Below are 26,795 nucleotides of genomic sequence, written 5' to 3' on the forward strand. Positions count from 1 at the left end.
GCCCCGGGGAGATGGCAGATGGGGGTGGCCGTGGTCCGTGGGGCGCCGCGCGCGCGGTAGCGGTACATGCAGTGGGTGGGAGGTGTCCGTCGCCGGCGGTCGGCGCTGTGCTCACACGTGCGGGTGCGGTGTAGACCGGCGACAGTGTCGAGACTTGTCAGCACGGGCTCATGCATGCATGCTGTCATGCCGTGCGTGCGTCTACAGCCGATCGACGTGCATTTCACGGATCGGCGTGTCTGAACGCGCGCGCTTGGAGCTCTGCACAGTCTGCACAGTGCCTTGCCGCATGTCACGGGGTGGATCGGATGGGAGCACGGGAGCAGAGCATTCTGGGACGGGGCCGGCAGGCGACCAAACCGAAGCCCGTGTCCCGTGCCGTGTCCGTCCGACCCTGGTCAGGATCAGGATCACCCTGCGTGCTTGCGTCCGCATGATTTCGTCTTGCCTCGGGAAATGGCCTCGCCGCAGCGAATCATATCATTGCCGTTGCGTTGCTACTACTACTCCGGTCGCCGGGGCGGTCAAGCTAGCTAGGGGCGCGAACTCGACGCCAGAGCCAGACCGATCGATGGTCCTCGCGCGCGCGCGGCGGCTCATGATCGTCGTCGTCGTCGTCGTCTTCACGTACGGGATCCTCGGGTTCCTACAAGACGAGGGAGCCTTCTGCCGTTGCCGTCATGCCTGCCGTGGCATCATGCGCAATCATGCCCCGCATCGCAGGCACCTGGATTGGATCGCCGCCTTGGAATCTCGCCAAAAAATTTCAGTCATCATTGATTACATTCGTTCCTTCACCACTGGGTTTGTGTCCTTAACCCTGTTAGTATTTAGTCGGCTAGGAGTATCAGCTATAGTGCCGTAGGCTCGGGACGTTTTGCTCTTTCGTCATTCTGTGTCGTTGCAGTACTGGTACATAGAGCAATGCCAGTGCTAGTACGCTACTGTGAGAAACTGAGAACCGTGAACCAGCACCAGCACAGGCACAGGCACAGCAAAAGCAGTCCCACGTGCGAACTGGTTCGTTGGTACAGACACGTGGGCCCGGCAGGCAAGGTGCCACTGGGACTGCAAGGAGGGCCCTGCGTGTCAACCTCAGCCGAGCCGTGCACGAATCTGCACACGATCTTTCTCGTACCCAGCAATCATGAACCTGTTGTTGTTGGTGGTGGTGCACCGGGCCAGACCCAGAGCCGAACGCGCGCCCCACGGCCGAGGCTACTGTGCTACCGGCGCCAGGCTCGGACGGTGCAATTTCTTTCCCCGGCGAGCTAGATCGCGGCCGCCGACGCCGTATCGGATGGCCGTGATGTGGCGCCGTGTGCCCGTGTCGTACGAGCGAGCGAGTCCCTGGTGAGACCTGACGATGATGCCGCCGCGTGCTCGCCCCATGATTACGCGCCGCTCGCCGCTGAAAACCTGCTGTGAGGATCCACAGCCCGGGCGGCCGCCGGCCGGGCACAGACACGGCCGCAGCCGCAGCCGCAGCCGCAGGCATGCGTTCGTGATTGCGCGAATCATGGCCGTCCGCCCCACGCGCGCGGTTACCGACGGCCGGCGTGGCACGCTCTCTGCTCGTCTCTCTCTCACCCTGCCCTTTCTCTTCGCCAGATGGGAATGGGATCATTGAGGAGGCTGGCCAGAGAGGTGATTGGATAAGCGTGGTCACCAGGCGTGTGCGTGTCCGGTGTCCCAAGGCCCAAAGGCTCTGTCTGCTTCTGGTACCTGCTCCAGCTCCTGCTCCCAAGACTGGCAATTGGGACACAACGGACGGAGAGTGCGGTTTTCATCATCGTCGGTCAAGATGGACCTTTCCGACCAGCTTTCTAATCCTACTACCAGTTAGTCCTATAATACCAAGACAGCTTCAGAATGAACTGTAGTTTTGCTTTGGGTATCTGGCTAACACCCCTCCTTCAGACCAGCAATGCCCAGACTTCAGAATGATTGATACTGAGTACCATTCGCCTGCTCTGACCTTTAGGTGCTAGGACAATAATTTCCTTGCCACTGGCAAACAAATACAAGATCCGCATTTCTGCTGATTACTCAAGTCACTCAAGAACTGATCTATGCGAGATGAGCCAAGAGCCTCGGTGCAAGATGCATATCTCTAGATTTTTCTTCTTCTCAAAGTCCGACTCATATGGTGGCTTGACACTTAACCTCTAGATAGGTATTCAGCAGTGTTTTTCTCTTATAATAAATCAGTAAATAGTACTTTCAGTCTTGGTTTATCAACCGAATAGGCTCTCAAGCTTAACCGTTGTGCGTAGAATACTTAGAATCCAGAAATCAACCTTCCTGTTATCGTACTAGTTGTTACACTATGGACAATAGAAAGAAAAAGGTACACTTTGGACAGCAACCAAAATGCACCCACATACGTATGACTCTACTGGTAGCATTGTACTCCTAGCAAAGTACTGTACATCAGGATTCTTTACATTAGCGCTAGCGCTTTGGAATTAGAAGTAGCTGACGCGTGCAACCGCACCCTACCTGAAAGAAAGCCAGTGTGGTACTGGTACCACAGTACTAGGAAGGCCCGAAGCGTACAAGCGCACATTGGACTAATGGACCTACAAACATATTTGCATTTCTGCTACGTGAGCTATCAGCTATGCAAAAGACATGAGTTTTTTTTTTGAAAAATTAGATATGAGAAATTTATAAGCTCAGTTTGATGCGCTCTGTAATTCTTTAAGCATCCCTCTCAACCTCAGGACTTCGCGAGCATTCTGAGAAAGCTCCCTCTTCAGCATGGTGGATGCTTCTTGGTATTTGGCATCCATGGTCTTCATCTCATCCATTGCTTCTTTGAGCCGACCACGATGGGCGTCAAGTTGTGGGCGCAGACATCGAATCTCCATGCGAAGCTTTGTCTTCTCTTTGTTATTAGCTGCAGCATCCTGTAAATACGAGCATGCTATGAAATTTGCACTTACACAAGACTGGTCAGTTACTGAAACTACAACACGCAGAAAACTGTTGTTGAAGTTTGGCGATACCACACAGTTTTTTTTTAAAAAAAGAACTATGTCATCCTATTAATAGATAGGAATCCACAGTTGCGTGTCTTTCTTGTTGAAATATAAAATGAATTGGCTACTATCCCCATCGGACCTTAGGCTTCTGGGTTGAACTGCTCGTGCATGCAACTCGATACAATATTTAGCAGTTCTGGGCCAAACACAATTAAATACGGAGTATGTTAACTATAGCCAACTCCTATTTCCATGTTTGAATTGGCCACCTTCCTCGTCAGCTTAGGCTGTTGGGTGGAATTGATTGTGCATGCGATTCACTATTTCTATGCATTCACTCCCTTTGGGTTAAATGCGATGCAAACTTTTGAGAAGTATTCCTGGGAAATGTGATTTAACTTCTTTTAGAAATTATACAAATGAAAAACTACATTTTAAAAAGATATCGGTAAAACAATTCAAATGTTGATCCAAAATTAATATCTTCGTGTTCAGAACTTTATGTTCGGCTAATGAAGATAATATTTGAAGATATGTAGAAAAACACTTGCACGCTATTATAAAAATGTGACAAGAGCAATAAAACATGGAGACACTCTTTTTACAGGATCTCATTGAATCTTGCACATGCTATGAATTTATTGTTATGCATTGCAAGGATAAACACACAAAGCAACCTAAATGAAATCAAAACTCCTTATAACCTTAATTGATATTCCCTTTGTTCCAAAATGTAGGACATTTTAGTTTTTAACTAAGTCAAACTTCCCTAAGTTTGGAATGGAGGAAGAAGCAGACAACAATGAGTTAAGCAGTGCTTACATTTTTCATATTGACTTCCATGACAGATATCCTAGAATTCAACTCATCTATTGTATCTTTGGCATGTATTAACTACATAGAGAAAAAGCAACAGAAAAAACAAGTTAGTATCACTGAGGTAACCTGTGGTTAGTAACAAATAAAGCTAACTTGCCTTTCTGTCACAATTCTCTTTCAAAACCTCTGCTTCAGCAACCAACAATCTCAGCTGCTGTGTCTCAGAGAGTAAACAGTTGCGCTCTTCAGTAATCATCAATAGTTGTTTGTGAAGCTCCTATTCAAACTGGAGTCAATAGAATTCTACAAAGAAACCTAGCAAAATTTGCACTCCTTGGAAAAATAACTGTAGCATTTAGTATAGAAAAGCCCAATAAGTGACGTTCGAGTCAATTGTCATTAATTTGGGAATACTGAAAACAACAGCACCTCAGTGTTTATTATTGAATCTCTCTTAGTACAATGACATGCAGGAGATGGGAAAACAAATTGGTTTTGTATAATAGATTTGGTGGAATTGTTGGTTGTATATTGCTGAGTCTCTTATGCAGATTATATAGTACACTGCTTGGGGGGGGGGGGGGGGGGGTAGCCTATCTTAGAGAAGGCAAGTCAGGGTTAGAAACAATCTTAATGTACCATATATAGAGATATCCCAATATATTCCATGTCTCATAATGCTTGAAAACTTGGAAGCCCCCAAAAAAGTAGAGCAAAATAAACAGATAATATAAAACTTACATTTTCACACGCAGCACCAGATATTGTTCTTCCTTTCTCCACAATTTGGCTGGATTCTTTACAAGCCCCACTGATGCATGAGACATTTCTATTGTAAACAAAAAGTGAAGCAATGCAAACACACTCTTTCATCTAAAGAAACAAACTCTTTTCTACTAGACCAATTATGTTAAATATGCACTTCTTGTCCAGAACCAATTATTGATTGACTTGCAAACATATTAAGGTTTCTTATAAACCCACTGATTGTTTGTGACTTCTAAAATTACCTCGAAACATTTAAAATAATGCCCAGTAACTCAGAACACGTCAATAAAAAATGTACAGTTTTGATGAAAAGCATAACCAAGTCCTTATATATTTTGATTTGGAAGTACCTCCCATTTTTTTTTCTCGAACAACGCAGGAGAACTGTTTGTCACTTCATTAAGAAGAGAATAGAAACAACAGAGGAGAGGCAGAACCTTTAGTCCAGCCCAACACAGCAACACCACAACACTCATCAGAAACTACAGCTAAAACTCTTTTAACATAATGACTAGCACCCTAAAAGACACAAGCATTCCTATGACTCCACAACTCCCAAGTCCCAAGCAACCAGAATGATGAGTGAATTCAGTCGTTTCTTATCTCTTTTGGAACAGCCTTGATTGTTAAGCACCTCCCATTAACAGGGCTTCTTTCTAAAACTCAGAAACCTTGATTCATGTTTTAAAAAATGATGAAATGAAGACATTAGAAACATCCTAGGTACAAGCTCATACATAAAATGTTACTAATCCTCACTGAAAGCGCAGAGACAAACAGATGCCTTGATGGAAAAGGCTCAATGAAAAGACTGACCTGCATTTCATTCCTTTCTCATTCATGTCACTCTCCACGGAAAGCGCCAGTTTATCCTCTAGAGTTTTGCACTGTTCTCTACAACACCCTAGCTCTTGCCTCACCTAGTAGTGTATTACAATATATCACTTAATACATAAGTTCTTTGGATTATCAGTGGCAAAATAGTATAGAATACATATATTAAACACAAAGCCCCTCCGTAGACCATATTGGCAATGCTATTATTAGTTAAAAATAACATGGAAGGCCTGTATGGAAAGCTTCCGGGCAATGCCAAGATAGGCAAATCAACATGGTATATGCATACATTAGGGGAACTAAAACATGCAACCCTATCAAAAGTACCTTTATCAAATCTTCTGAAAGTTTGTGGTTCTCATCAAGGCAGATGTTCAATCTATGATTAGCTTCTAGGTATTCTTTCTCCTTTGCTGTCCAAATTGATCTTTCAGATTCCATGTCCAAAAGGGCATCAGTAAATTGCTGCATTCATTTTAGAAAATGAAATTATTTCACATAACATATAAATGGATAAAAGTACAGTCTTACCATTCCCAAAACTTCCTTTTCCCTTGATACAGAATTGAGAGAAGTCTCCAAACTTTTAAGGGTAGATTCGGATGCATCTAACTTTTTGGTCTGCATTACAAAAAGATTGAAAAAAATGGGTAGAAAAAAATGGATGCACAAGAACCAATAAGATCAAATATATTTGCAAAGACATGTTATTTATACCAAGAGTGCAATCTCATTGCTAAAGGAGTTTCTTTCTGATTCCGTTGAGTTCAATTTATTCGCAAGATCTTCTAGTTCAGATGTCATAAGCTCTACTTTAGACAATGCTTCGTCCTTTTCAGCAATTGAAGTGACTAGAGCTTCTTGTAAAGAAGAAATTTCCACATCCATATCAAAAGCATGCATCTCAAGATTTTGGTAGTCCTCCTGAATATTAAAATAAAAAAAAGTGAAATGAGATTCTTGGTCATAAAGGTCTATCTCTTTATGGATTCTGTGCTCCCCCTCTCTTTAAGGCAGAGAAAGGGAGAGGGGGTACCAAACCCTTGGGGAATTATCCACACAAAATGTGAGTGCCTGGGTTCGACCCCAGGTCGGCGTCCAATCAACTAGAGGCTCTACGAGCCAAACTATTGCTAGGTTGTCCAACAGAGATGATCTCAAAGGAAAAATTACAAGTCTTAAACATCTATAGTGATATATGAAAATGGACCTGTAACTGATAGCTGCTAAGGGTAGTCAAGGGTATTAGTGTAATCTCCCATGTTACAAATAAAGGGAGACTGAACTGGATTGATACGATTGAGGCCCAAAAGAGGGGCAATATATAGAGTACATAGGAGACATAGGAAGGAAACCCTAGACACAGGGAGCTTACACTAATACCCTTGACTATCCTTAACAATAGCGATGCCAGACAAAGACACCAATATGTACACCAAACTGCTGCAAACAGCCCAGTAGTTCCTAGAAAAATGTGGGATTTGCAAAGAATAACACATACCTGCATGTGCTCAAAAGCTCCAGAAAGTTCCTGTGGCATGGAATTCAGCTCATGCCTTTTGTCAACACTAGCTGAATCGCGTTTCCGTAAATCACGTTCAAGCAAAGTTCTCTGGCTTTGCAATTTCTTAATTTCTTTGTGTGCCTCTGCTTTCTCACTCTGTTAAAAGAACATGTATCAATTATACATCAGAAACAGCTGGCTTTTAAGTGGCAATAAAATTTATATAATAACAATGGCATGTTGCCTGTTGGTAACCTGAAGTTTTATTTTCTCCTGAATGGAATTCTTAAGTTTGTTCTCGGTCTCTCTTAACTTTGTTTTAGTTCTATCAAGTTCCTTTCGGATAGATTCCTTTTCTTTCATCAAAGAAGATGATGACAAGATTGATACTTCCTTCTGGAGATTTAGGTGCTCTAAGAGAATGGCATCCTTCTCCATTTCATGTTGAAGAGTACAGTCCTGAGTATAAGTACAATATTTTAGTGCACGGGTAATGAAGTTTTATATCAGGTGACAGAAACTAAGAATTAAATCACTGAAAAGAACTTAGCCAGTGACGAACATCTATGGCCTTCTCACAGCTTTCCAGATTGGCCTTCAGCTTATAAATCTCATTTCGTTGATCTTGAGACTGTTCCTCCAATAGTTTCTGCGCTCAAACCAGAGTAACATTGGAAACAAACGAACTTCTTAGAACTTAAGCACTTTAGGAAAAAAAGAATTTGAAAATACCTTCTCCAATTCAAGTTTGCAAACTTTGTCCATCAAACAGGTTGACAGTTTCTCATAGTCCCTGATCACAGAACCAGACCGTGCACTATCTTCATGAGCAGAGTGCTTTACTTCCTATGGAAACCCAAATTACACATCAATTATATATGTGCATTAAGATGGGAAATTGGAAACTACGTTCAGACAGTTAAATAAATGCAGTAGCAGTACTACACTAAGCATATGCAAATCTTGTAATCTATAGTTTTACATGATCAATAATTAGCATGACAGAGTGTTCCATTGATGAGACATTTTCACCAGACTGCACGTACTATTTTTCCAAGCTTATAAATATAACATAGCAATGCACTTGGTTCACAACCCTCAAGGATCATGGTAGCAATTCACACTATATTTCTTCGCAGTAGTAGGATACTAGTGTCCAGGTGAAAACTAGGGGAAACCAGATTGAGCATTTCCACAGTTAAAGCATGTCTAGTGAATCTCTGAGCTAATATTTATAATGGATTAAAATAAAATGATTGCTGACAATCAATTCTGAATATCGAATAAAACAGCCAACTTAACTAAACGGCATGATTATTCAAAGTCCAATCTGGAGATGCATGCAAAATGAGAAAGCATACACGAATTCCTTGTGCCATAATGCAGAGATTCTGACAGAGTTCATCAATAAAAGAAAGAGCACTGTCAACTGAGTTTCTCCACTGATCCAACTCCACATTTATTCCTTGAGTCTCCATCAATAAATTACTGAGGAATTCATAGGCTAGTTCCTGGAAGTTGCCAAAAAAAAGTTTTATGTGTACCCTATAACATGAAATGGTTGCAGCAAGACGGAAACAAACTAAATGCTAGCTATGATTTCTTTCTTTTTTAAAAAAAGAAAAGAGGGAATACAATGTAACTGGAGAAGGGTAACAGGGTACCTGTTTGGATTTGACAGTAGCAGATAGTGTGGACAGGTTCTCATTAGCGACTTTTGTTTGCTCTTCTGCAGCCAGAGCAATCTGCAGAAGCGGCAAATAAGAAAACAACATATGGAATGTAACAACAGCTTCAAGGTGAAGAACAAATTTGCAATCTTGGAAAAATAATGAAGGTAGAATTTTCTAAAGGATTTTTTTAGCATGACATCTTGAGTTCAATGTTGTATTGAGCACAACCCAGAGAGCATATATATAGCGCAAGGGACACACACAAGAGCAACACCTCATTAGGAGTTGAATGTGGAATGCGAACAAATACAACATTAATAAAAATGACATGTTAAATCAATGTGTTGTATGGGGCATAGCTTGTTGATAATATATAATGCTAATGCAAGGTAGATCAATAAAATGAAGCAAGCAATTAAGGTCAGAATGTCAGATATCGAGTTCCCATATGTATCCTAGGGCAAAACATTATAAGTTTATAACTCGCCCTCCATATCCTGTATGTGACCTAGATTCATGACCCGTGCTCATACGAGTTAGAACAACTCGTGTCCAACGATGACACAAAGTCCGATTCAAATAAGTATTATGTGCAATGCACGGGAACATTTGCTAGTTTTAGATAACAAGAAAGGTGATGGCAACGTACTTGAGACATTCTTAGCTAAGGGTGGGCCTAGCACAGTGTAGAGTTTCTCCACTTGTGTCTTTGGAGGTCCTAGGTTCAAACCAACCTCCTTCCAGAATTAAGCAAGCCGCAAGTGCAAGGCTGTATAGAAAATCCCTTCAAGCCACCATGTGTGGGAGCTTTCAGCACTAGGCATGCCCTTTTATATCTCTAGTTCTCTACTATATTGGAATGGAAAATGCAAAGGTAAATGCAACTCAGAAAAGTATACGGAGTTTAGATAAGATTGATCATAGATTATAGTGTCATGTATCCATGTTTAATCTGCTGGATCCGGATGATGACGACTAAGATACCAAACTAACAATCTTAGGGCCGTTGGGAGATGGCGACTAAGATGCCAAACTAATAATCTTAGGGGTTAGTTGGATCCTGGGCATAAGGAAAACCAGATTCGATAACTACAGCCTAATTACCTAAAACCCTGTTTTGTACTTCTGTTGGATTAGGAAAAAAAGAGAGAATGTTAACTTTGCATTTTAGAACTCACAAATTATGAGTTGTATGATAATCTAAGCTACGTAAATTGTACTTAGTCACTCGACTAACAAATTGTGAATCAAAACAGCCATTTGATTCCTTTGCTTCAGATATTCAACCTTTTGCACAGGATGGGTGAAGACGAGGACAACTCATGGTAATTGTGTAAGAAGCGTTGAAGAGATAGCAGAAGTAAATAAATCACGGCCTTCTAAAAGGTTAACTCTTGATTTTAATCTTCTCCAGCAAAATGAAACATCATAATACCATGGAATAGACAAAATTGGTTCTTATAAAATATAAATGGCTTCTAAATGATAATGGAACTAGTTTGCAGTACACATCAGTCACCAAGTTGGAGACTTTCTGTTTAACATAACTCACCTCTTCATACTCCTCATTAAATGAAACCTTCTGTTGAGTTGCCAGCTCAAGAACAGCATCCAAATTAGTCTGGATAGAACTCTTCTCTGCCTCCAACAGCTTGATCTGCTTGGGATATATTCAATTAGATAACAGTTTGTTTTTCCATTCCAGAATAGGATGATACTAGGGGGAAAATTAGTACCTGATCTTGAAGTTGTTTGATGACAAGAATGGCTTCAGATTCTCGAGCAGATAAGCTACTAACTACACAAGGAACAGTGTTTTTGTGATGTAGAGCATCATTCCCATCACAGGGGTCCTGGGGTATTAATAGTTCACCAGCTCTCCCCAAGAATTGCTCTTGATCTGATTTTTTCTGGCAAAAGCACATACTCAGCAGTCAGATCTGTAGCTAAAAAGTTGCAAAATATTCTTGAGAGAGAGAGAAGAAAAAACTTGGATTATCTTGTATTTATAGAAGGCCAACAACTTAACATTAAGAAGTAACCATAGTTCTCAAGGCGTCACCTAGGCGTCCAGGCGCCCCCCCATCGCCTTGCAGAATGGGTGCCTAGGCGGGCAAGGCGGGTGCCTAGGCGAGCAAGGCGGGCGCCTAGGCGTCCAGGCGCCCCCCATCGCCGTGCCTCGCCTTTACGCCGTAAGAACAATGGAAGTAAGAAAATCTCACCACTGCATTTGGCTTTCTTCGGTTGGTAACATGCAGCAAAGCATGCGAGTCAGGAAGAGAGACATCTTCACTGTCTTTGGACATGTCACCAGATGAGTAAGCATTAGCACAAGGCTCATCATTACTTTCTTTCATTAACTCTTCAAAAAGTGGTGGCATTCCCATATCCCGTCTATTTCTAATTGTGCTGCTTGTAGAGCCTTCCTGGACAGTTCCTAAATCCTGGGTATTATAGATAGAAATACTCAGAACACACATCTTATGTGTAAATTTCAATACTCTCACAATTTGACAGAAGATATGAATACGAAAGTAAACAGAATATGAATATTTTGGCATGTATGCAGCAAACCATATAAACACCCTGCAAAATGACACCACTACACACCCACCCTAAGAGAAAGGATGAAAAGCAAAAGCGCTCACAGGAGGCAAAACTTCTAGACAAATATTTTGGGTGAAACTTTTCTGACTAACATTTAAATTATGATAAGGAATCAATGCACCAAAAATGTTCCGCAGCCATCCAAAAACAAATGATGCGCTGGTATACTTTTAGAATGCCAAGTTGAACGTATTGAAAAGCATTCTTACAAATTTAAAATGATACCTCAACACCAAATTGCTTTGCATTTGGTCCAGAACACCATGTTACCCTTCTTTTGTTCTATTCAAGGAAGAAAAGAAGAAAAAAGCTATTAGTAGACTAAAAGAGTACAAACATTGTTAGCCCTCTGTTTAAAAGCACACATCTTATGGCCATTTCTGTAAAGTTCAAAGTCTAAACAGTACTTCAAGATATCAGCAGAAAAGAAAGTACCTATGGAGAAAAACTAGAAGAAAGAACCAATGAGCAACCACATAGTTCATATGCCTTGTACGACTGTTACATACTAACCTTACTAAAAGCAGCACTCCTGTCATCTCTGTCTGAATTTAAAACCAGTGAACTAAGATTTTCAATTTTCTTTGCCTGTTGAATCAAGCATCTGTCACGCTGCTCTTTAGCTTTCTTTTCCTCCTCCAACTCTAAAGCTATTCTTTCCTTTTCCAATTCACTCTAAAAAATAATTACCAGATTACATGATGTACATAGTCATGAATGTCTGGATAGAAATAGAAACACTTGACAAAGCAACCTGCAGTAGTGTGTTCCGCAGATTCAGAATTTCTTCCTCCCAATGATCACTTTGAGATTTCTAAGGACAGAAGGAATGTAAGTTTCAATTCTAAAGCAGTACGGATTATTGCTAATAAGAAACATTTTTTTAATACATACTCTAAGTTTTGCTCGAAGCTCTTCTATTTCTTTCCTTTGGCGTTTTAATAATGCAGCATCTGTCAAAATCTGTAAACATATATAGTGTAAAGATTTATGCAATTATAGCAAGATGAATAGAAACAGTAATCTAGTGGGCAACAGAAACATGTTAATACCTCATTAACGCATGCATAATTTGTTACACGTAATGCTCTACTCGCAAATTGCAAACTGCTTTTTGTCTCATCAGCGTGGACCTACAAAAATATAAAATAAATAGTTTATCAAAAAACAAATAACAAAGTATTAGTTCTAAGACTATAATTTTTGCTCTTTGTTGTGCCTAATGGCACATTGAGTGACTGATTTTTTGCTTCTGTATGGTACATGACTTTACAAAGCAATGAAACAATTGATTTAAAAGACAGAAATTCAAAATAACTACTTTGGGTTATTACCTGGACATGAAAAGTGTACAAAAGAAAAGATAGTGACACCTTTTAATTTAATTTCCACAACAAACATCATCAATAAGCAAAGCATACTACAAATATATGATAAAGAAGCTTCAGTACTTTATAATTCAGTATATAACTTTGCAGAAATGGGACAAGTGATACAATTCTACTTCAGCATCCAATAGTCCAAACACAGCAGATAAACAAATATGGAATACCTGTGCAAGTGTTATATTGCAGATGATAGCTGTGTTAGAATTTCCACCCAGAGCAGGCTGTAATATCCTTGTCAGTTTACTATCTCGGTATGGCACATGTCCCCTGCAAATGAAATTCATTACTAAAGTAGTAATGAAAAATATCAGAACAGGTAGGGTCGCCAGTCAAAAAGTTAATAACTTACCCTTGACCCTCAATGCCTTCACTAAGTTTTTTTATGACCGTACCAAGAGTCATGAGACTTTTGTTAATATGAGAACCCTCCTTAAGCCTCACACCCTCTGCACCAGTCTTTGCAGCGCGTTCTGAGCCAGCTAAGTCAACAAGGTTCTGAAATGTACATTATTAACATAAGTAGAAGAAAAATGAAAATCTGAATCTTATATATCAATAGTTGGATAAGTACTCGGCTCACTCACAAATAAGCGACATTTTGGACAATGGTCCCTAAAAGGCAAATTTGAAGTTGAAATTTCAGGGTTTACAGAAATGTTCGTTTCAGTTGATGTTGTACCAAATCCAGGATAGATGTGGTTCATTTTCCAGAATAGTCTGGGTTTTTGGAACATTTTACAAGACATCCATCTCCCTGTTCACTGATACAAGGCAGAAACTAGAGAGACAAACTTTTAGGTTTGTGCTCAGCTCACTCACAAATATTTTATGCTTTTCTTAAGTTAACTGTGAACAAGCATAAGACATCAAATAAATATGAACATAGGAACTAATGAGCATTATTCAACACATATCTACAAATACTGTAACTCAATCTCAAATATCCATAACAGTATGGACAACCAAAATTTTAAGGATAAACTGCATGTATTCCAATTTCCAATAAAAAAACAAATTATTATCTGCGGGAGAGAGCAGCAATTAAGAGGGGAGAATTGCACATACCAAAACAGATACTCGTACAGCATCACAAGAGTCTTCAGCTTCATTGTCGTCACTTTTTTCTCTGCTCTCGATTACCTGAACATTTAGCAGCAAAATAATCAGAAATGTGATCCAGTGGAAAATGGTACAGAATATAAGCTTACCATGCGAAATATAGTGTGAGAACGACTGCTGTAAAGATTCATGTTTGTCTCCCCGATATGCCGGTGGGCTGCAGTTGTGCTAGCAGTTTATTAAGAATAAACTATACAGTAACTGAGCCAGCAAACATTCAAGAAGGCTTACATTCTCCAAAAGACATGAAATCCATGACCTGTTCCGCGCATGTAACAATTTCTTCTTTTAAACCAGCAACAAAGATCCCTTTCTTCAATCAAAAGTACCAGCATGTAACAATAAGAATACTATTTAAAGATGGTTAGTTATCAATATCACATGAAAAGATGGGTTGTTTACCTCAATGCTCTCATGAATCTGTAATTTTCGATGTTCTGGCACAAGAAGGTCATTAATATCTTCATTGTAAATTTCCATATAGGACATCCTCACGAGAAATTCTCTGTCCATATGCTGCACAATAGCTAAAACAAGTGAGTCAAATAGAATACACAGCATGTTAGTAAAAACCCTAGCCAAGGTTCAATATAATAATGCAGAACGTAAGATGAATAAAGAATAGGTGGCCAGGAGCCCAGGACTATGCTACACAACCTTTGTAAAACACATTAAGCGAATCCTAATACCAAAAAGGAACAGTACATTCAAAATATTTTCCATAGTAGATCATACAATAAACAGATTAAGAAGGAACTAAATGAACACTGTATCAGCATGCAGCAGTTAACATATCTCTTGCTTGAATCCCATAGTGTATGCCAAAGTAAGCATAATAAAGAATGATATTGAACATTGAGATTCATGTAATTAACCTCTTGAATACGCTGGAATAAGTCATGAACTGCAAGCGGTATTATTCCAGGCTCATTAGCCGATCCTCTCATTGTGAAAGTCTTCCCACTGTTAGTTTGACCATATGCAAAAACAGTGCCTGTCAAATATGAACGAGATTAATTCATTCCAATGCATATACACTCAGCGAAATCAAATTGCCTGAATGATTGAGAAAACTCATTTGTGCGAAGAACTAAGAAACCAACTAATTAAACCAGATACAATCACACACAAAAAAGGAAAGAAATAAAGGGATTAATAAGAACATACAGTCAGAGCATAAAAAAAGAGCCTTGGACTTGCTGAACAAAGAATGCTAGAGTGAGTGAAAACCAGAGCCTTTCCCATGGCTCCTAGATATAATGACTAGTGACAGCTACAATCCTACTAGACTAGAACCAACCTCAGTTCTTCCATTAGAAAAAATCTAGGTTCATGAAAATGTAGTCATAATACTATTATAAATTAAAATCCAACATGACAATGTAATTCAAACTTGAAATAATGGTCTGCTCTTGACGAAATCGTGGAGAATATGTGGATTGCGTCCTACCTAGTGCAAGTAGGTTATGGAACACAGGTGCAAACTGGTAGAGGCATCATATCAATGGCAAATTGGCAAGATTGGTCTTTGTTCTACTTATAACTTATAAGGGTTCGAAACAAGTGGTCTCCTCCCGCTATTGCTGCCTCAGTTTGATTGGTGATAACTTGTCGGCTCCGTGTTAAATAAAGGCAAGGGAAGGGTCCTCATCAAACTGATCATTGAACACTTAATCCCAGGGGTGTTGCTGGTTTGGGGCATGCTGACAACCACTGATTACAGTGCTGGAAGTACCATATCCTACAAAATAAGCACGTACTTCATCTGAGCTACGTCCTCTCATCAACCATCATCAGCACATAACAGTGCATCAACGTGCTCATTACAGTGCCGAAGCACTTAATTCCAGGGGCGTGTTGCCTCTCCACTGATTATCCGCACACATAGTCCGCGATAAAATGCCCATTAAGAATATAGCAAGCGGGTGCTGACACAAGTAAACCAAATAGCCTGACACAGACACACAGTATACCTTTGAAATGCAAACGGACCCAACTTGTTTGCCCAAGGAAATGGTACCAACAACCAGAGTGAAAGAAGAACCGTGATTACCATTGAACCCTCGCACCACGGAGTCGACGATTTGCTTGGTGCGGGTCTCGTAGACCTCGGCAGTGCGGCACTCCTCGCCGAATATCCTGTCTGCGAGAACGAGGGGCGAGCGCAACAAGTCAGGGGACCCCGCAATCCCAAGCGACCCGAAGGCGAAGCTATAATGGGGAGCGAAAGGGCGGATGCCGGAGGCTTCTTACCGAACTCGAAGCGGGTGGAGGACTGCGCGGAGTGAGCGATGGCGTTGCCCGAGATCCTCCATGGGCTGCTCCGCACGTCCTCCGGGGGGAGCGGCCGCGAGCGCACCGCTACGTGGATCCGCTCCATAGACGGTCGCCGCAGGTCCTGGAGCTCCGGGGAGGAGGGGGGCAGAGGTGGGGTTTGGCCGGTGTCCGGTACTCCGGTGAGGTGGGGTTTCGATTTTTGGTTTTCCCGCTGATGGGCGTGTTTGCTTTGCGTCCCGAAGCCGTCCGATTTCGGGCCGCCGAACGAATGGCTGGCTCACACCCGCACCCGCACGCGCTTGGGGCCTTGTTTAGTTTTAAAAATTTTGTAAATTTTTTTAGATTGTCTGTCACATCGAGGGCTTATTTGGTTTCCCTTACTAAACTACTTTAGCTAGCTAAAATTATTTTAGCTTTTCTTGGATGACTAATGAGATTAAACTATTTTAGCACCTTTTAGTCAATGTATTTGGTACTTTAGCTACTAAAGTGACTAAAATTTAGCTAGCTAAAATTTAGCAAGGGAAACCAAAGAGGGTCCGAATCTTTAGATATATGCATGGAGTATTAAATATAGATAAAAATAAAAACTAATTGCACAGTTTGGTTGAAATTGATGAGACGAATCTTTTGAGCCTAGTTAATCCATAATTGAACAATATTTGTCAAATACAAACAAAAGTGCTACTATTCGCAAAAAATTTTGGAAGTAAACAAGGGATGTGTCGCACTCGCGAGTGCCAAATGCCCAAAATGCCACCCGCGTTCTAGGTTCTAGGTTTTATTACATTATTTTTCAAAAAAAATAGTGAGGTATGAGTGACATAAAACAAAACAACAATTTTATTTTACGGTTTATAGGCTTATATATTCAAATATTACATGATTTTATTATATGAAATGCTTCAAGTAGAGTTTCACTCGGCCCCTTGTTTAGTTCACACTAAAAATCAAAAACTTTTCAAAATTTTCTGTCACATCGAATCTTGCGGCAAATGCATGAAGTAGTAAATGTAGATAAAAACAAAAACTAATTACATAGTTTGTCTGTAAATCACGAAACGAATCTTTTAAGCCTAGTTACTCTATGATTGGTAATGTTTGTCAAATAAAAACGAAAGTGCTACAGTGTTAAAATAAAAAAAAATTCACTTCTAAACAATGCCTCGGTTTCTAACATACGGGGAATGAAAAAAAAACACTCTAGAGTTCCACTCAATTTTCAATGCATTGGAAAATGTTGTGCGATGTGTCGGTCTGTTTACTTAGTTGAAAATTCATGGCGTATCATTCGATGATTTGTTATAAAAGAAAAACACTACTGAATAGCTGGTAGATTCACCAAATAAATAAGCTCAAGCGAATAGGTCGCTTTGTACTATTAGCCGATTTGTTGTGAGAGAAAAACACCGCTGAATGACTGATAGATTCGGCTGATAAGCTCAAACGAACGAGACGCCATGATAAAAGCTAATTTTCTCTCCCTCCTCGTAATTGTTGTGTCACACCATCATTTTTTAAATGTGCCACCTCGTTAAGACCTTATTTGACACATCTTCTCCAACATCGTCAAGAGTTATTTGGCACATTTTTTTGCCAAATGGGATTCTTCACTAGCGCTCCATTCCACTCTCCCTTCAATTCCCCAACCTTGTTTAGCTCCAAATTTTTTTAAAAAATAAATACTATAGCACTTTCGTTTATATTTGATAAATATGTCCAATCATAGACTAACTAGGTTCACAATATTTATCTCACAAATTATAGATAAATTGTGTAATAATTTATTTATATTTAATACTTCATGCATGAGATTTGATGTGGCGGAGAATAAAAAAAATTAGAAAATTTTTTAGGCCCTGGCCTCTAGAGCCGAAAGAGACCCATAGATGAAAAAAAACAGTTACCTCCCTGATGTTGTGGTGTTGTGTGGGATGAAAACGGATCGGATACGGACGGATATCACCGATATCATATTTGTTTTCATATTTCTGGTCGGATTCGGATTCGAATACGGATAATGTCAATCATGTCGGATAAGATATAACTGGATGTCGACATCATAAATATATGATTTAAGTATTCGGATACGGATACGGTATCGGATGTTAAACATTCGAACTCGAATACGGACAGATCTGAACCTCTCTAAACGAATTCGGTCTCGAATACGGTCGAAAAATATCTGTACCGTTTTCATCTGTAGGTGTGGGGGCGAAGGAAGCCCATGGTGGGCGGATAAAAGGAATAGAGAAGAAAAAAAGAATAAATAGGAGAAGATAAAAAATAAAGATATTATGGATATTTTAGTTTTTATTATCTATCATGAGTTAGTATTCAATTAAATGTTTTACTGAAACAATTTCAGCTCCATCGGTAAAGCAGTTGGGGGAGAGAAAAAAAACTTCAAAGCATACTGTAGCAAACAGAACGCATCTTCAAGGGTTTTGCGTAATTGAGTTGGCATATTGTTGTTGTTGTTGTTGTTTGCAAACTCCCAAAATAAAATGCAAAGTCTAAAAATAGGTCATCTCCAAGAATTTTGCATAATTGAGTGGGCAATTAGCCAAAGTGGACCCGACCACGATTTTTTTCTTCACGCGCGCTCGCGATCGTCTTCCCGCGCGAATTGCCAGCCACCATTAGGAGAGATCGGCTTTTTTTCAAGCCGTGCGCGGCTTGGCATATATGCCAAGTTTGCTCTCTCATTTGCCAAGTTACCCAAAATGCAAACTCCAAATGCAAAACTATTGGATACCTCTTTTTGTGATTTTTGGTAAATTACAACAATGCAAAGTCCAAATACAAAATCCTTGGAGACGCTCAACTCCCACTAAAATTTTCCTGCATAGTCTCAAGGCGTTTCTAACCCAAAACCATGAGATATAAGGAGGTGTTTGGTTGGGGTTATTAAAGTTTAATAGGTACTGAAGCATTTTTATTTTATTTGATAATTAGTATTTAATTATGAACTAATTAGGTTTGAAAAAATTCGTCTCACAAATTACTCTTCAGCCATATTTTTAGTTTTATAAATAATTTATATTTAGTACTTCATGCACGTGTCTAAATATTCGATATAATGGGCGGTAAACTTTACCGCTGGGAACCAAACATACCAAATTCTATACTTGTCAAATCATAAAAATTCTATTTCACCCTGCATATAAACATTTGTTCGCGTAGACATAATTTCTTATATTTAATAAACTATTTCATCCTCTCTTTTCTTAATTCTAATGGCACTAGGTTAATGCCCGTACGTTGTTACGGGTTTTAAAATCCACATACTCTTATGTTTCTTCATTGTTATTTTATTTTTTCTATTTATATTCTTCCTTTTTCATTTGTTTTTCAGTTTTTGTTTTTCAATTTTATTTTATTTTATGTCCTTTCCTTATTCTTTTCTTGTTTTAATTTTACCTTTTATTTTCTTTTTCTTTTGGTTTTATTTTTATTGTTCTTCCTTGCTTCTATTTGTTTTTCTTTTTTCTTTTCAGGTTTTTTATGTTTCTTCATTCTTATTTTATATTTTACTTTCTTTTAATCTTCTTTCATCCTTATTTAAATTATTTATTTATTTTATTTGCTCTATGCACTTTTTATTATTTGTTAATCATGTTTGTTTTTATATTTTTCTTTTTAGTGATTTTATTTTTTATTTTTATTTTTTATATATATGTGATATTTATGTAGTATATATGTAGTGTTCTATGTTGTGTTATGTCATGTTTACGTAGTATACATGTGATGATTTATGATGTTTTTTATAGTGTTCACTTAGTATACATGTAATCTATAATATATTTAATGATATTCTATGATATATTTAGTGATGTTAATATTATATAAATATATTTACGATATTTGAAAAGTAACCTTTTGACATTATTTGAAATTTTTCTCCATTTTGTGTTTTTTTCTTATACTTTTACTCTAGATTTTATTATTATTTTTATCTATGCCATGTATTTATGTATTTTTATGTATATTGTAATATCAGTTTCATAAAACTAAAATCAAAATACTATTCTTCTAAATCGATAACATTTTTTTACAAAGACAGAACATTGTCTGTTGAACCTAGAATATTGTCTCTACTTAATAAAAGAAAATATTTTATCTTTATAAGATAAATATTCATTAAACAATTTTATCTAAATATATTCATGTGTGATCTTGTTTTGAAGTATTTGTTATAAGAAATTTAATGGTGCAATCTGAATTTAATTTATATCTTCAGTTTAAGAGTTATGATTTTTTTTAATTCGCTAAAATAATTTTGTATATATAGGTGAGTGGGGCCTGGGTTGATGGGATAGCCTATGGTGGCACAGTAAAAGGGATGGGAGTTGTGGCTTCACCATGGGATGTGGTAGACGGGTTCTTTTCATAATTTTTAGTTGTAGAGATATAATTAGTATATGGTAGCTTGTTCGCTTAAATTTATCGGCTGAATTTGTCAGTCATTCAATGGTATATTTCTTTTATAACAAATTAGTAAATAATATTTTTCTACCATAATTTATCAGATAAACGAACAAGACGGTCCCTTACAACTGACATAACCGTACAAGTAAGTAAATTAAACAAGCATATCAGGTTGTCAGGATGTCCGGCAGCTTCACCGCTTTCCTCCCCCTCACCGGCGCCCTCGTGTCCGGGAAGCACCCGTCGGCCGGCAGGTCATCCACCTCGCCGACCTCCGACACGGTGATCGGGAACGGGAGCAGGTGCCCCGGCAGGTCCTCCACTCTGTCCTGCGTGTACGCATCCCACAGCCTCTCCGCCGCTCGCCGCACGGCGCGTACGCACTCCAAGCTCTCTGGCTCCAGGAACAAGTCTCCGTCGTCAGCGTCCTCACTGGCATGGCGGCCCATGATGAAATGCTCGTGCCACAGCGACATCCTGAACCCGTGCACCTGCCCTCGCGCCCGCCGGCACGGCCCGTTCAGGTGCGCCGGTTGGTAGCTCCCCTGCGCGATCTCGCTGTCCCGGTTGCCGGCCAGCGACCGCTCGTTCAGGTTCGCCGAGCCGACCATGACATACTCGTCGTCGACTGCGTGCGTCACCAACGAGACAGTGAGATGAGGCTGCGAGGTCCGAGGTGACATGACAACGCAGGAGACGTTGCAGAGAGCGCGTACCGATCATGAGCTTGGCGTGCACGTAGATGGGGCCGCGGCGGTTCACCTGCGCGCGCCAGTAGTCCGTGTCCTCCTCCGGCGTCTCCGGCGGGGAGTACTCGCCGGGGAGCGGCGCCTCCCGGTTGCCGAGGCAGAAGAAGTTGAGGTAGTCGCAGGGGTGCGCCTGGCCGCGCAACCCGGCGTCGTCGATGGCCTTGGCGACGACACCGTACATCATTTCCACGGTGCGCCTGTTCCAGAGCAGGATGGCCTGCACGGCCTCACCCGCCGGCACGCCCTCGGGCCACATCGGCGTCACGACGTACACTGCGAACCGCTCGCCGCGCCGGATCTTGGCGGCGACCTTGAGCGCGATCTCGACGGGCACCAGGTTCAGGCACCCGGCGTCCCTGTCCTCCGCCCACGACGCGCACCCGCCGAGGAAGTACTGGTTCTCGATGTAGATGAACCGCCGCGCGCGCCGGACGGCCTCCACGTAGCCGATCTGTATGCTGCGGTCCACCGTGACGTCCTTGCCGCTCGCCAGCCCCATGGCGGCGGCCTCGGCCGGGTCGGAGGGGAACCCCACGACCGACGCGTCGTCGATGGACCGGAACACCTGCACGTTCCACGGGTCGTTGCTGACGGGGTCGGGGAACGTCGCCGGGCTCAGGTCGAGCAGGCAGCCGCGCATGTCCTCCGGCGCCTGCTTCCTCCACCGCTGCTCGAAGTTGGCGAGCACGTCCCACGCCGCGGGACCTTCCAGTCTGCAGTGCACGTCGTGCCACGGCTCCCGCGGGCCGCCGCGCCGCAGGGAGGAGTGCTTGTAGTTGTTCTGCATGAAGTCGTGGAGGTACGTCGTGTCGAGGTCCCTGAACAGCGTGTGGTTCTCGTCGTCGTACCTGCTCGAACACACCTCGCATGGTTAGCTCAGCTTTGGGCCCTGCTGTACGTAGCAGCTGCAGCTGCAGCTAGAGCAACTGCAACAGTGTGTTTCTGTCGGTACGTACCTGCCGTCGCAGAGGTCTATGCCGCCGATGAAGCTGACGACGTGGCGTTCGTCGGTGCCCGGCGTGGCTGCGTCGAGCGTGACGGTCTTCTGGTGGTGCGTGAACTCGGCGCTGGTCTCGACGTGCTGCACCATGGTCAGCGACGCGTCGGCGTTGCGCGGGCAGAGGAAGCACCTCACGTTGGTGCCCTCGAAGAACCTACGGGTCTCCTCGTCGTGCGTCTTCATCAGGCCGGCGTTGCCGAGGAACGACACGGACGTGTTGTCCTGCCACGGCATCACCAGCACGGCCACCCCTTCGTCGGCCTTCCGCTTCAGCAGCTCGCCCAGCGTGACGCCCTCGGCGCCTTCGGGGACCGCCGCGCGACGGCCCGCGTCGCGCACCAGCGTGATCTCCGTGTTCACCGACCACCCGGCGACGTACACGAACCGCCGCGCGTCGCGGATGGCGGCGAACAGGTCCTCCCACAGCCGCGCCGGCCGGTACGCCAGCCCGCCGTCGAGGCGGACCCCCGGGTCGAACGCGTCGGACAGGTGCGCGTTCTGGTACAGCGTGACGCTGCAGTTGGTCCGCTCCGGGAAAAACGCCGGCTTGACGCCCGCGAATTCGGGGAGGCGGACGCCGGCGCCCCAGGACGGGTCACGCTCCACGTCAAAGAAGTGCAGGCGGACGCGGAGGCTCGGCGTGTGCGTCTCGTGGGCGTGCTCGCCGCCGCGGAGGTCGAGCCAGCACTCCAGCGGCTGTCCGGAGGCGACGCGCGCGGCGGGCACGGACCCGGCGCCGAGGACGCCCGCGCCGATGAGGTGCTGGTTCTTGACCGTGAAGGTGACCGCCGCGGCGGGGTAGGCGCAGTGCAGGCGGAACGACTGGTTCCAGGCCGGGCGGGTGGGGTGGAACTCCACCTCCCGGGTGCGCGCCACCCGCGCCGCGCCGACGTCGACGTCGACGTAGAGCCGGCTGTGCTGGAGGCAGTGCACGCCTAGGGACTCCTGCATCTTCTCCGTGGCCTGTCCGTCAAACAGAGCACGTGCCGCCATTAGTCACTGTGCACAAGATCTTCACAACACAAGGTTTCCAGTTTGCTCTGTTTTGTCTCAAAAGTCTGTTGTTTCTTTTCGATATGTCATTGGATTATGTACTACTATAAAAAGATTCATTCAATTTTTTTTTGTTCTTTCGTTTTTTTAACCACATCTGCAAAGTAAGCAATACTCCGCATGTATATTCACTATTCAGACCAGTCATTGCAGTGTCTGTCATGAGGATTTGTTAATTAATTCAAGCGACGGTGCAAAATGCGTTTCACGTTTCGTCAGTCTAACGGATAATCCAACAGTCAGTGGCAGTAGGTGACCACGAACTGCTGCGAAAAGGGAGAGCATCCTTGATGGCCAATCCATTAGCTCGCAAGCAAGCCATGGCCGCAAAGCAAAGCACAGCTCACTGCGGAGAGAAGCCACGCTGCAGCTATTCATCGCGGAACAGAAACAAACGAACGGAGAGGGCACGGGGCGCTTTGCTAATTTACCTCCATGATCCGGCCGTGGATGGCGTTGTGGAGGTGCTCGGCCTCGAACACTGTCGCTTCCAGGACGCCGTGGAGGTAGACGACCTCATCGGCGGCGATGGCGGCGGTGGCGTCTCCCTCTAGCTGAGAGCCCATGATGCCTGGCGTGCTCGGCCCCGTTGCCGCCTTCTCTTCACGCGCGTGGCTGAGCTTTTATAGCCGACTTGGCAAAGCATCAAAGGGAAGATAGACGCCACGTATATTGGCGCCCGATGTAGTCCCTTTCTACCATCAGTACCATTTGTTTATGCTTTTCCAGCAAAGCCAACGCCAAATTTCCCACAAGATCGATAGATTCCATGGAGTTTTGCTAGTCATCAGCGAAACACAAGGCCATGCAGCATGCTAGAAAAGGCACTCCAGCGTGCGAGAAAGGGGACGTCTTCCCTAAATTCGTAAGCAACGGGTGCCCGCACAAAAGCACAAGCTTAAATGTTGAAACCACCCATGAAACTAAGAGAAATGATTAAGCATTTAGTTTGGTTTGAATTGGGAATTTGAATCTGAACTCAACTAACCTAAACCATGGAGCTCCTGTAATTGTGTTTCTTTGTATCCTGTTTTTAATAAAATTTGTAGGAGCTCGTAGCTCCTCCAGTTTCTTAAAAAAAAACTAAACTAAACCATGGAACGGTTCTCAGTAATCTCACTTGAATGGTGATGGTCTGACAGAGGCTTCAAGGTACCACTACGGGAGAAAGCTAGTTTGCTGAGTGCCAGAATCTTTGCCGAGTGCAGGATTTCAGGCACTCGGCAAACATGTCTTTGCCGAGTGTTGCGCTATCTTGACATTTGGTAAAGCAGACACTCGGCAAAGAACCTCTTTGCCGAGTGTTCAGCACTCGTGAAAAAAAAACACTCGTAAAAATGGATCTTTGCCGAGTGTCGGACACTCGGCAAATAATAGAACTCGTAAAAATAATACTTCGGCAAAGAAATTGCTAACGCCGGCACATGCGTCTCCTCCGTTATCGTTTGCCGAGTGTCCACCGTCAGCACATGGCAAAGAATTAGTGGTTTGCCGAGTGTCGTGAGGAAACACTCGGCAAAGAGTATTTTTGCCGAGTGTTAGATAGACAGCACTCGACAAACAATTTATTTGCCGAGTGTTTATTTTGACACTTGGTAAACTATTTTTTTATTTATTTTATTTTTTATCTTAGTTTTTTGAAGCTTGAATACATCATTTTAAACTACATGTTCAAATTTGGATCTTTTTAGATATATTTTGCTATATTTTGTTAGTTTTTTTATTTACTCGAATTTCTCTCGAAAATTCTGATTTGAACTGCAGGTGCATGAAATAACAAAATGTAGCGGTTCCAAAAATTGTATTCATGTTGAAGAGCATATTTTGAGGTCGGATCCAGGAACTCACCCAAAATGTTGGTCGTATTGTCGACGAAACCTGATGAGCCGCTCGCGATTTAAGTGTTTTTAAATTATATAAAATCTGAAAAAAGTTCAAAAATCACGAAACTTGACGAGGTGTCTTGCTATTGCATATAGAGGCTATGATAAAAAATTAGAAAGTTTCGAGCAAGTGGCGATATCGGATAGATAAAACCCAGACATCTCACGTGTGATCTCGTCGGGTTTCGTCCCTATTAGGCGCCGTTTAGAGATCACATTGTGACCATTAGGCGCCGTTTACTCCTCGCTTGGCGCTGCTGTTAGGTGTGGATCTAGCGACTTCGGGGGAGGAAGAGGTCGACGAAGAGCGATGGACATGCCTGCTGCTAGAGCTACTCACGGAGATCACATGACACGTGGCCGCCATCACGGCGATGCCATGGCATTGGTTGTCGCGGCAAGATGTGGTGTTGCGCTTGTGCGTAAAAGTGACATTTTTTTGGTGGGCCTTAGGCTATTGAGGGGAGATGTAACTCCTCATTTATTTGAGGTGGAGATATTGGTGGCCCAAAAAAAAAAGAGAAAGAGCTAAGGAATTTTATAGGAATGATAGGTGGGATTGGGAGCTATTGAAGATGCACTTATTCACTTATATGGAGTGATTCTTTTTTTTGGGATGATAGGTGGGATTGGGAGCTATTGAAGATGCTCTTATTCACTTATATAGGGATGATAGGTGGGATTAGGAGCTGGTGGAAATTGATTCTAGAGTTAGTGGAAATTGGATGGGAGTAGAGCCTTTTAGCTGTTAGCTCACAGTGTAAATAGAGAAGTGATTCTTATCATATTATCATCCGAATCTAGTTGTGTTTCACCAGTTTTTTAGTGTCTATTAGAGATATTTTCATGGAGAATTTAGAATTAGAAGCGCTATAAACGGCGCCTAATGGTCGTAATTGATTTTAGATGGTGAAGTAACATCAATACATCACTAGAAGATTCAACTGGAGCAATTATGATGAACACAGTAGTGATCCAAGCAGAAACATAGGGCACATCGTCTTGTGCTGGACGCATTATGCAGACAACAGCCACTCCTGGTCCTAGGTGTAGGTGGCTAGGTTCGATTGCAACCACTACTGCGTAGTGCCTTGAAAGCAGGATGAGCCAAGCACAACTGATCCCGGCCTGTGAACACAATTACCCTAGGCCCTGTTTAGTTGCGAAAATTTTTACAAAATAGCTATTTTAGTACTTTTGTTTGAATTTGTCAATTATTTCTATAGATTAACTAGGCTCAAAAGATTCATCTCGTAAATTACAGATGAATTGTATAATTGATTATTTTTTATTTATATTTAATGCTTCATACATGTGCCCCAAGTTCGATGTGACGGAAAATCTTAACCATTTTGCAAAATGGTTCATGAATTAAACAGGGCTTTAGCTTTCGCTTATAAGATTTAAGTTTGTGTGTATTCAGAAAATATGCAATTATTTGTTCGTTTTTTGTTTAATTTCATTTCAAGGTCCAACAAAAGCATGTCACCTCATGGAAGTCATGCTTGAAGGCATAAATATTTTTTTTGCTCAAGATCACACACGGAGTGATGACACAAAGCAAGGCGTGCATTTTTATCGTGCGTGTCGAATTCATGTTTCCTACTAATACTGCACCACACCTCACTTAGAGGATATCCAAATCAACCCACCCAAATGAAATAGTTGGCTACGTGCCATTTTGCCTATACACAACAGTG

The 26,795-nt window shown here is 42.4% G+C and overlaps 2 protein-coding genes across 3 annotated transcripts; both read right to left on the minus strand.

Moving 5' to 3' along the window:
• Nucleotides 2,234-16,246, minus strand: LOC8060259 (kinesin-like protein KIN-7I). Of its 2 annotated transcripts, XM_021452462.1 has the most exons (31): nucleotides 15,956-16,246; nucleotides 15,756-15,845; nucleotides 14,578-14,696; nucleotides 14,105-14,218; nucleotides 13,934-14,015; nucleotides 13,792-13,859; nucleotides 13,649-13,723; nucleotides 12,933-13,078; nucleotides 12,748-12,850; nucleotides 12,248-12,328; nucleotides 12,090-12,158; nucleotides 11,950-12,009; nucleotides 11,709-11,870; nucleotides 11,421-11,477; nucleotides 10,811-11,032; nucleotides 10,325-10,498; nucleotides 10,141-10,245; nucleotides 8,580-8,660; nucleotides 8,277-8,426; nucleotides 7,648-7,761; nucleotides 7,478-7,564; nucleotides 7,171-7,374; nucleotides 6,913-7,071; nucleotides 6,129-6,335; nucleotides 5,943-6,032; nucleotides 5,739-5,876; nucleotides 5,391-5,494; nucleotides 4,548-4,617; nucleotides 3,964-4,083; nucleotides 3,810-3,881; nucleotides 2,234-2,912 (listed from the first exon to the last, which is right to left on the minus strand). In XM_021452462.1, the coding sequence occupies exons 1-31, from the start codon at nucleotides 16,080-16,082 to the stop codon at nucleotides 2,679-2,681; spliced, it is 3,684 nt and encodes a 1,227-aa protein (XP_021308137.1). In that variant the 5' UTR covers nucleotides 16,083-16,246; the 3' UTR covers nucleotides 2,234-2,678. The 2 variants fall into 2 exon arrangements, with proteins under 2 accessions (XP_021308137.1, XP_021308138.1); XM_021452463.1 differs by lacking the exons at nucleotides 14,578-14,696; nucleotides 15,756-15,845; nucleotides 15,956-16,246 and having other exon boundaries at nucleotides 13,934-14,011.
• Nucleotides 20,461-23,800, minus strand: LOC8060260 (phospholipase D alpha 1). The gene is made up of 4 exons (XM_002462347.2): nucleotides 23,644-23,800; nucleotides 22,116-23,122; nucleotides 21,127-22,007; nucleotides 20,461-21,038 (listed from the first exon to the last, which is right to left on the minus strand). Exons 1-4 carry the CDS (start codon nucleotides 23,776-23,778, stop codon nucleotides 20,578-20,580), a joined length of 2,484 nt encoding a protein of 827 aa, XP_002462392.1. The 5' UTR covers nucleotides 23,779-23,800; the 3' UTR covers nucleotides 20,461-20,577.

This window comes from Sorghum bicolor, chromosome 2, assembly GCF_000003195.3.
Source record: "Sorghum bicolor cultivar BTx623 chromosome 2, Sorghum_bicolor_NCBIv3, whole genome shotgun sequence".
NCBI classification, from domain to species: Eukaryota; Viridiplantae; Streptophyta; class Magnoliopsida; order Poales; family Poaceae; genus Sorghum; species Sorghum bicolor.

Coding starts and splice junctions, on each gene's coding strand:
- LOC8060259 (XM_021452462.1), bottom strand. CDS start 16,082: ATGGAGCGGATCCACGTAGCGGTGCGCTCGCGGCCGCTCCCCCCGGAG. Junction 15,846..15,955: donor CTCCACCCGCTTCGAGTTCG/GTAAGAAGCCTC, acceptor TCGTTCTCGCAG/ACAGGATATTCGGCGAGGAG. Junction 7,375..7,477: donor GCTGTGAGAAGGCCATAGAT/GTTCGTCACTGG, acceptor ACTTATACTCAG/GACTGTACTCTTCAACATGA.
- LOC8060260 (XM_002462347.2), bottom strand. CDS start 23,778: ATGGGCTCTCAGCTAGAGGGAGACGCCACCGCCGCCATCGCCGCCGAT. Junction 23,123..23,643: donor TCCACGGCCGGATCATGGAG/GTAAATTAGCAA, acceptor TTTGACGGACAG/GCCACGGAGAAGATGCAGGA. Junction 21,039..21,126: donor GCACGCCAAGCTCATGATCG/GTACGCGCTCTC, acceptor TGACGCACGCAG/TCGACGACGAGTATGTCATG.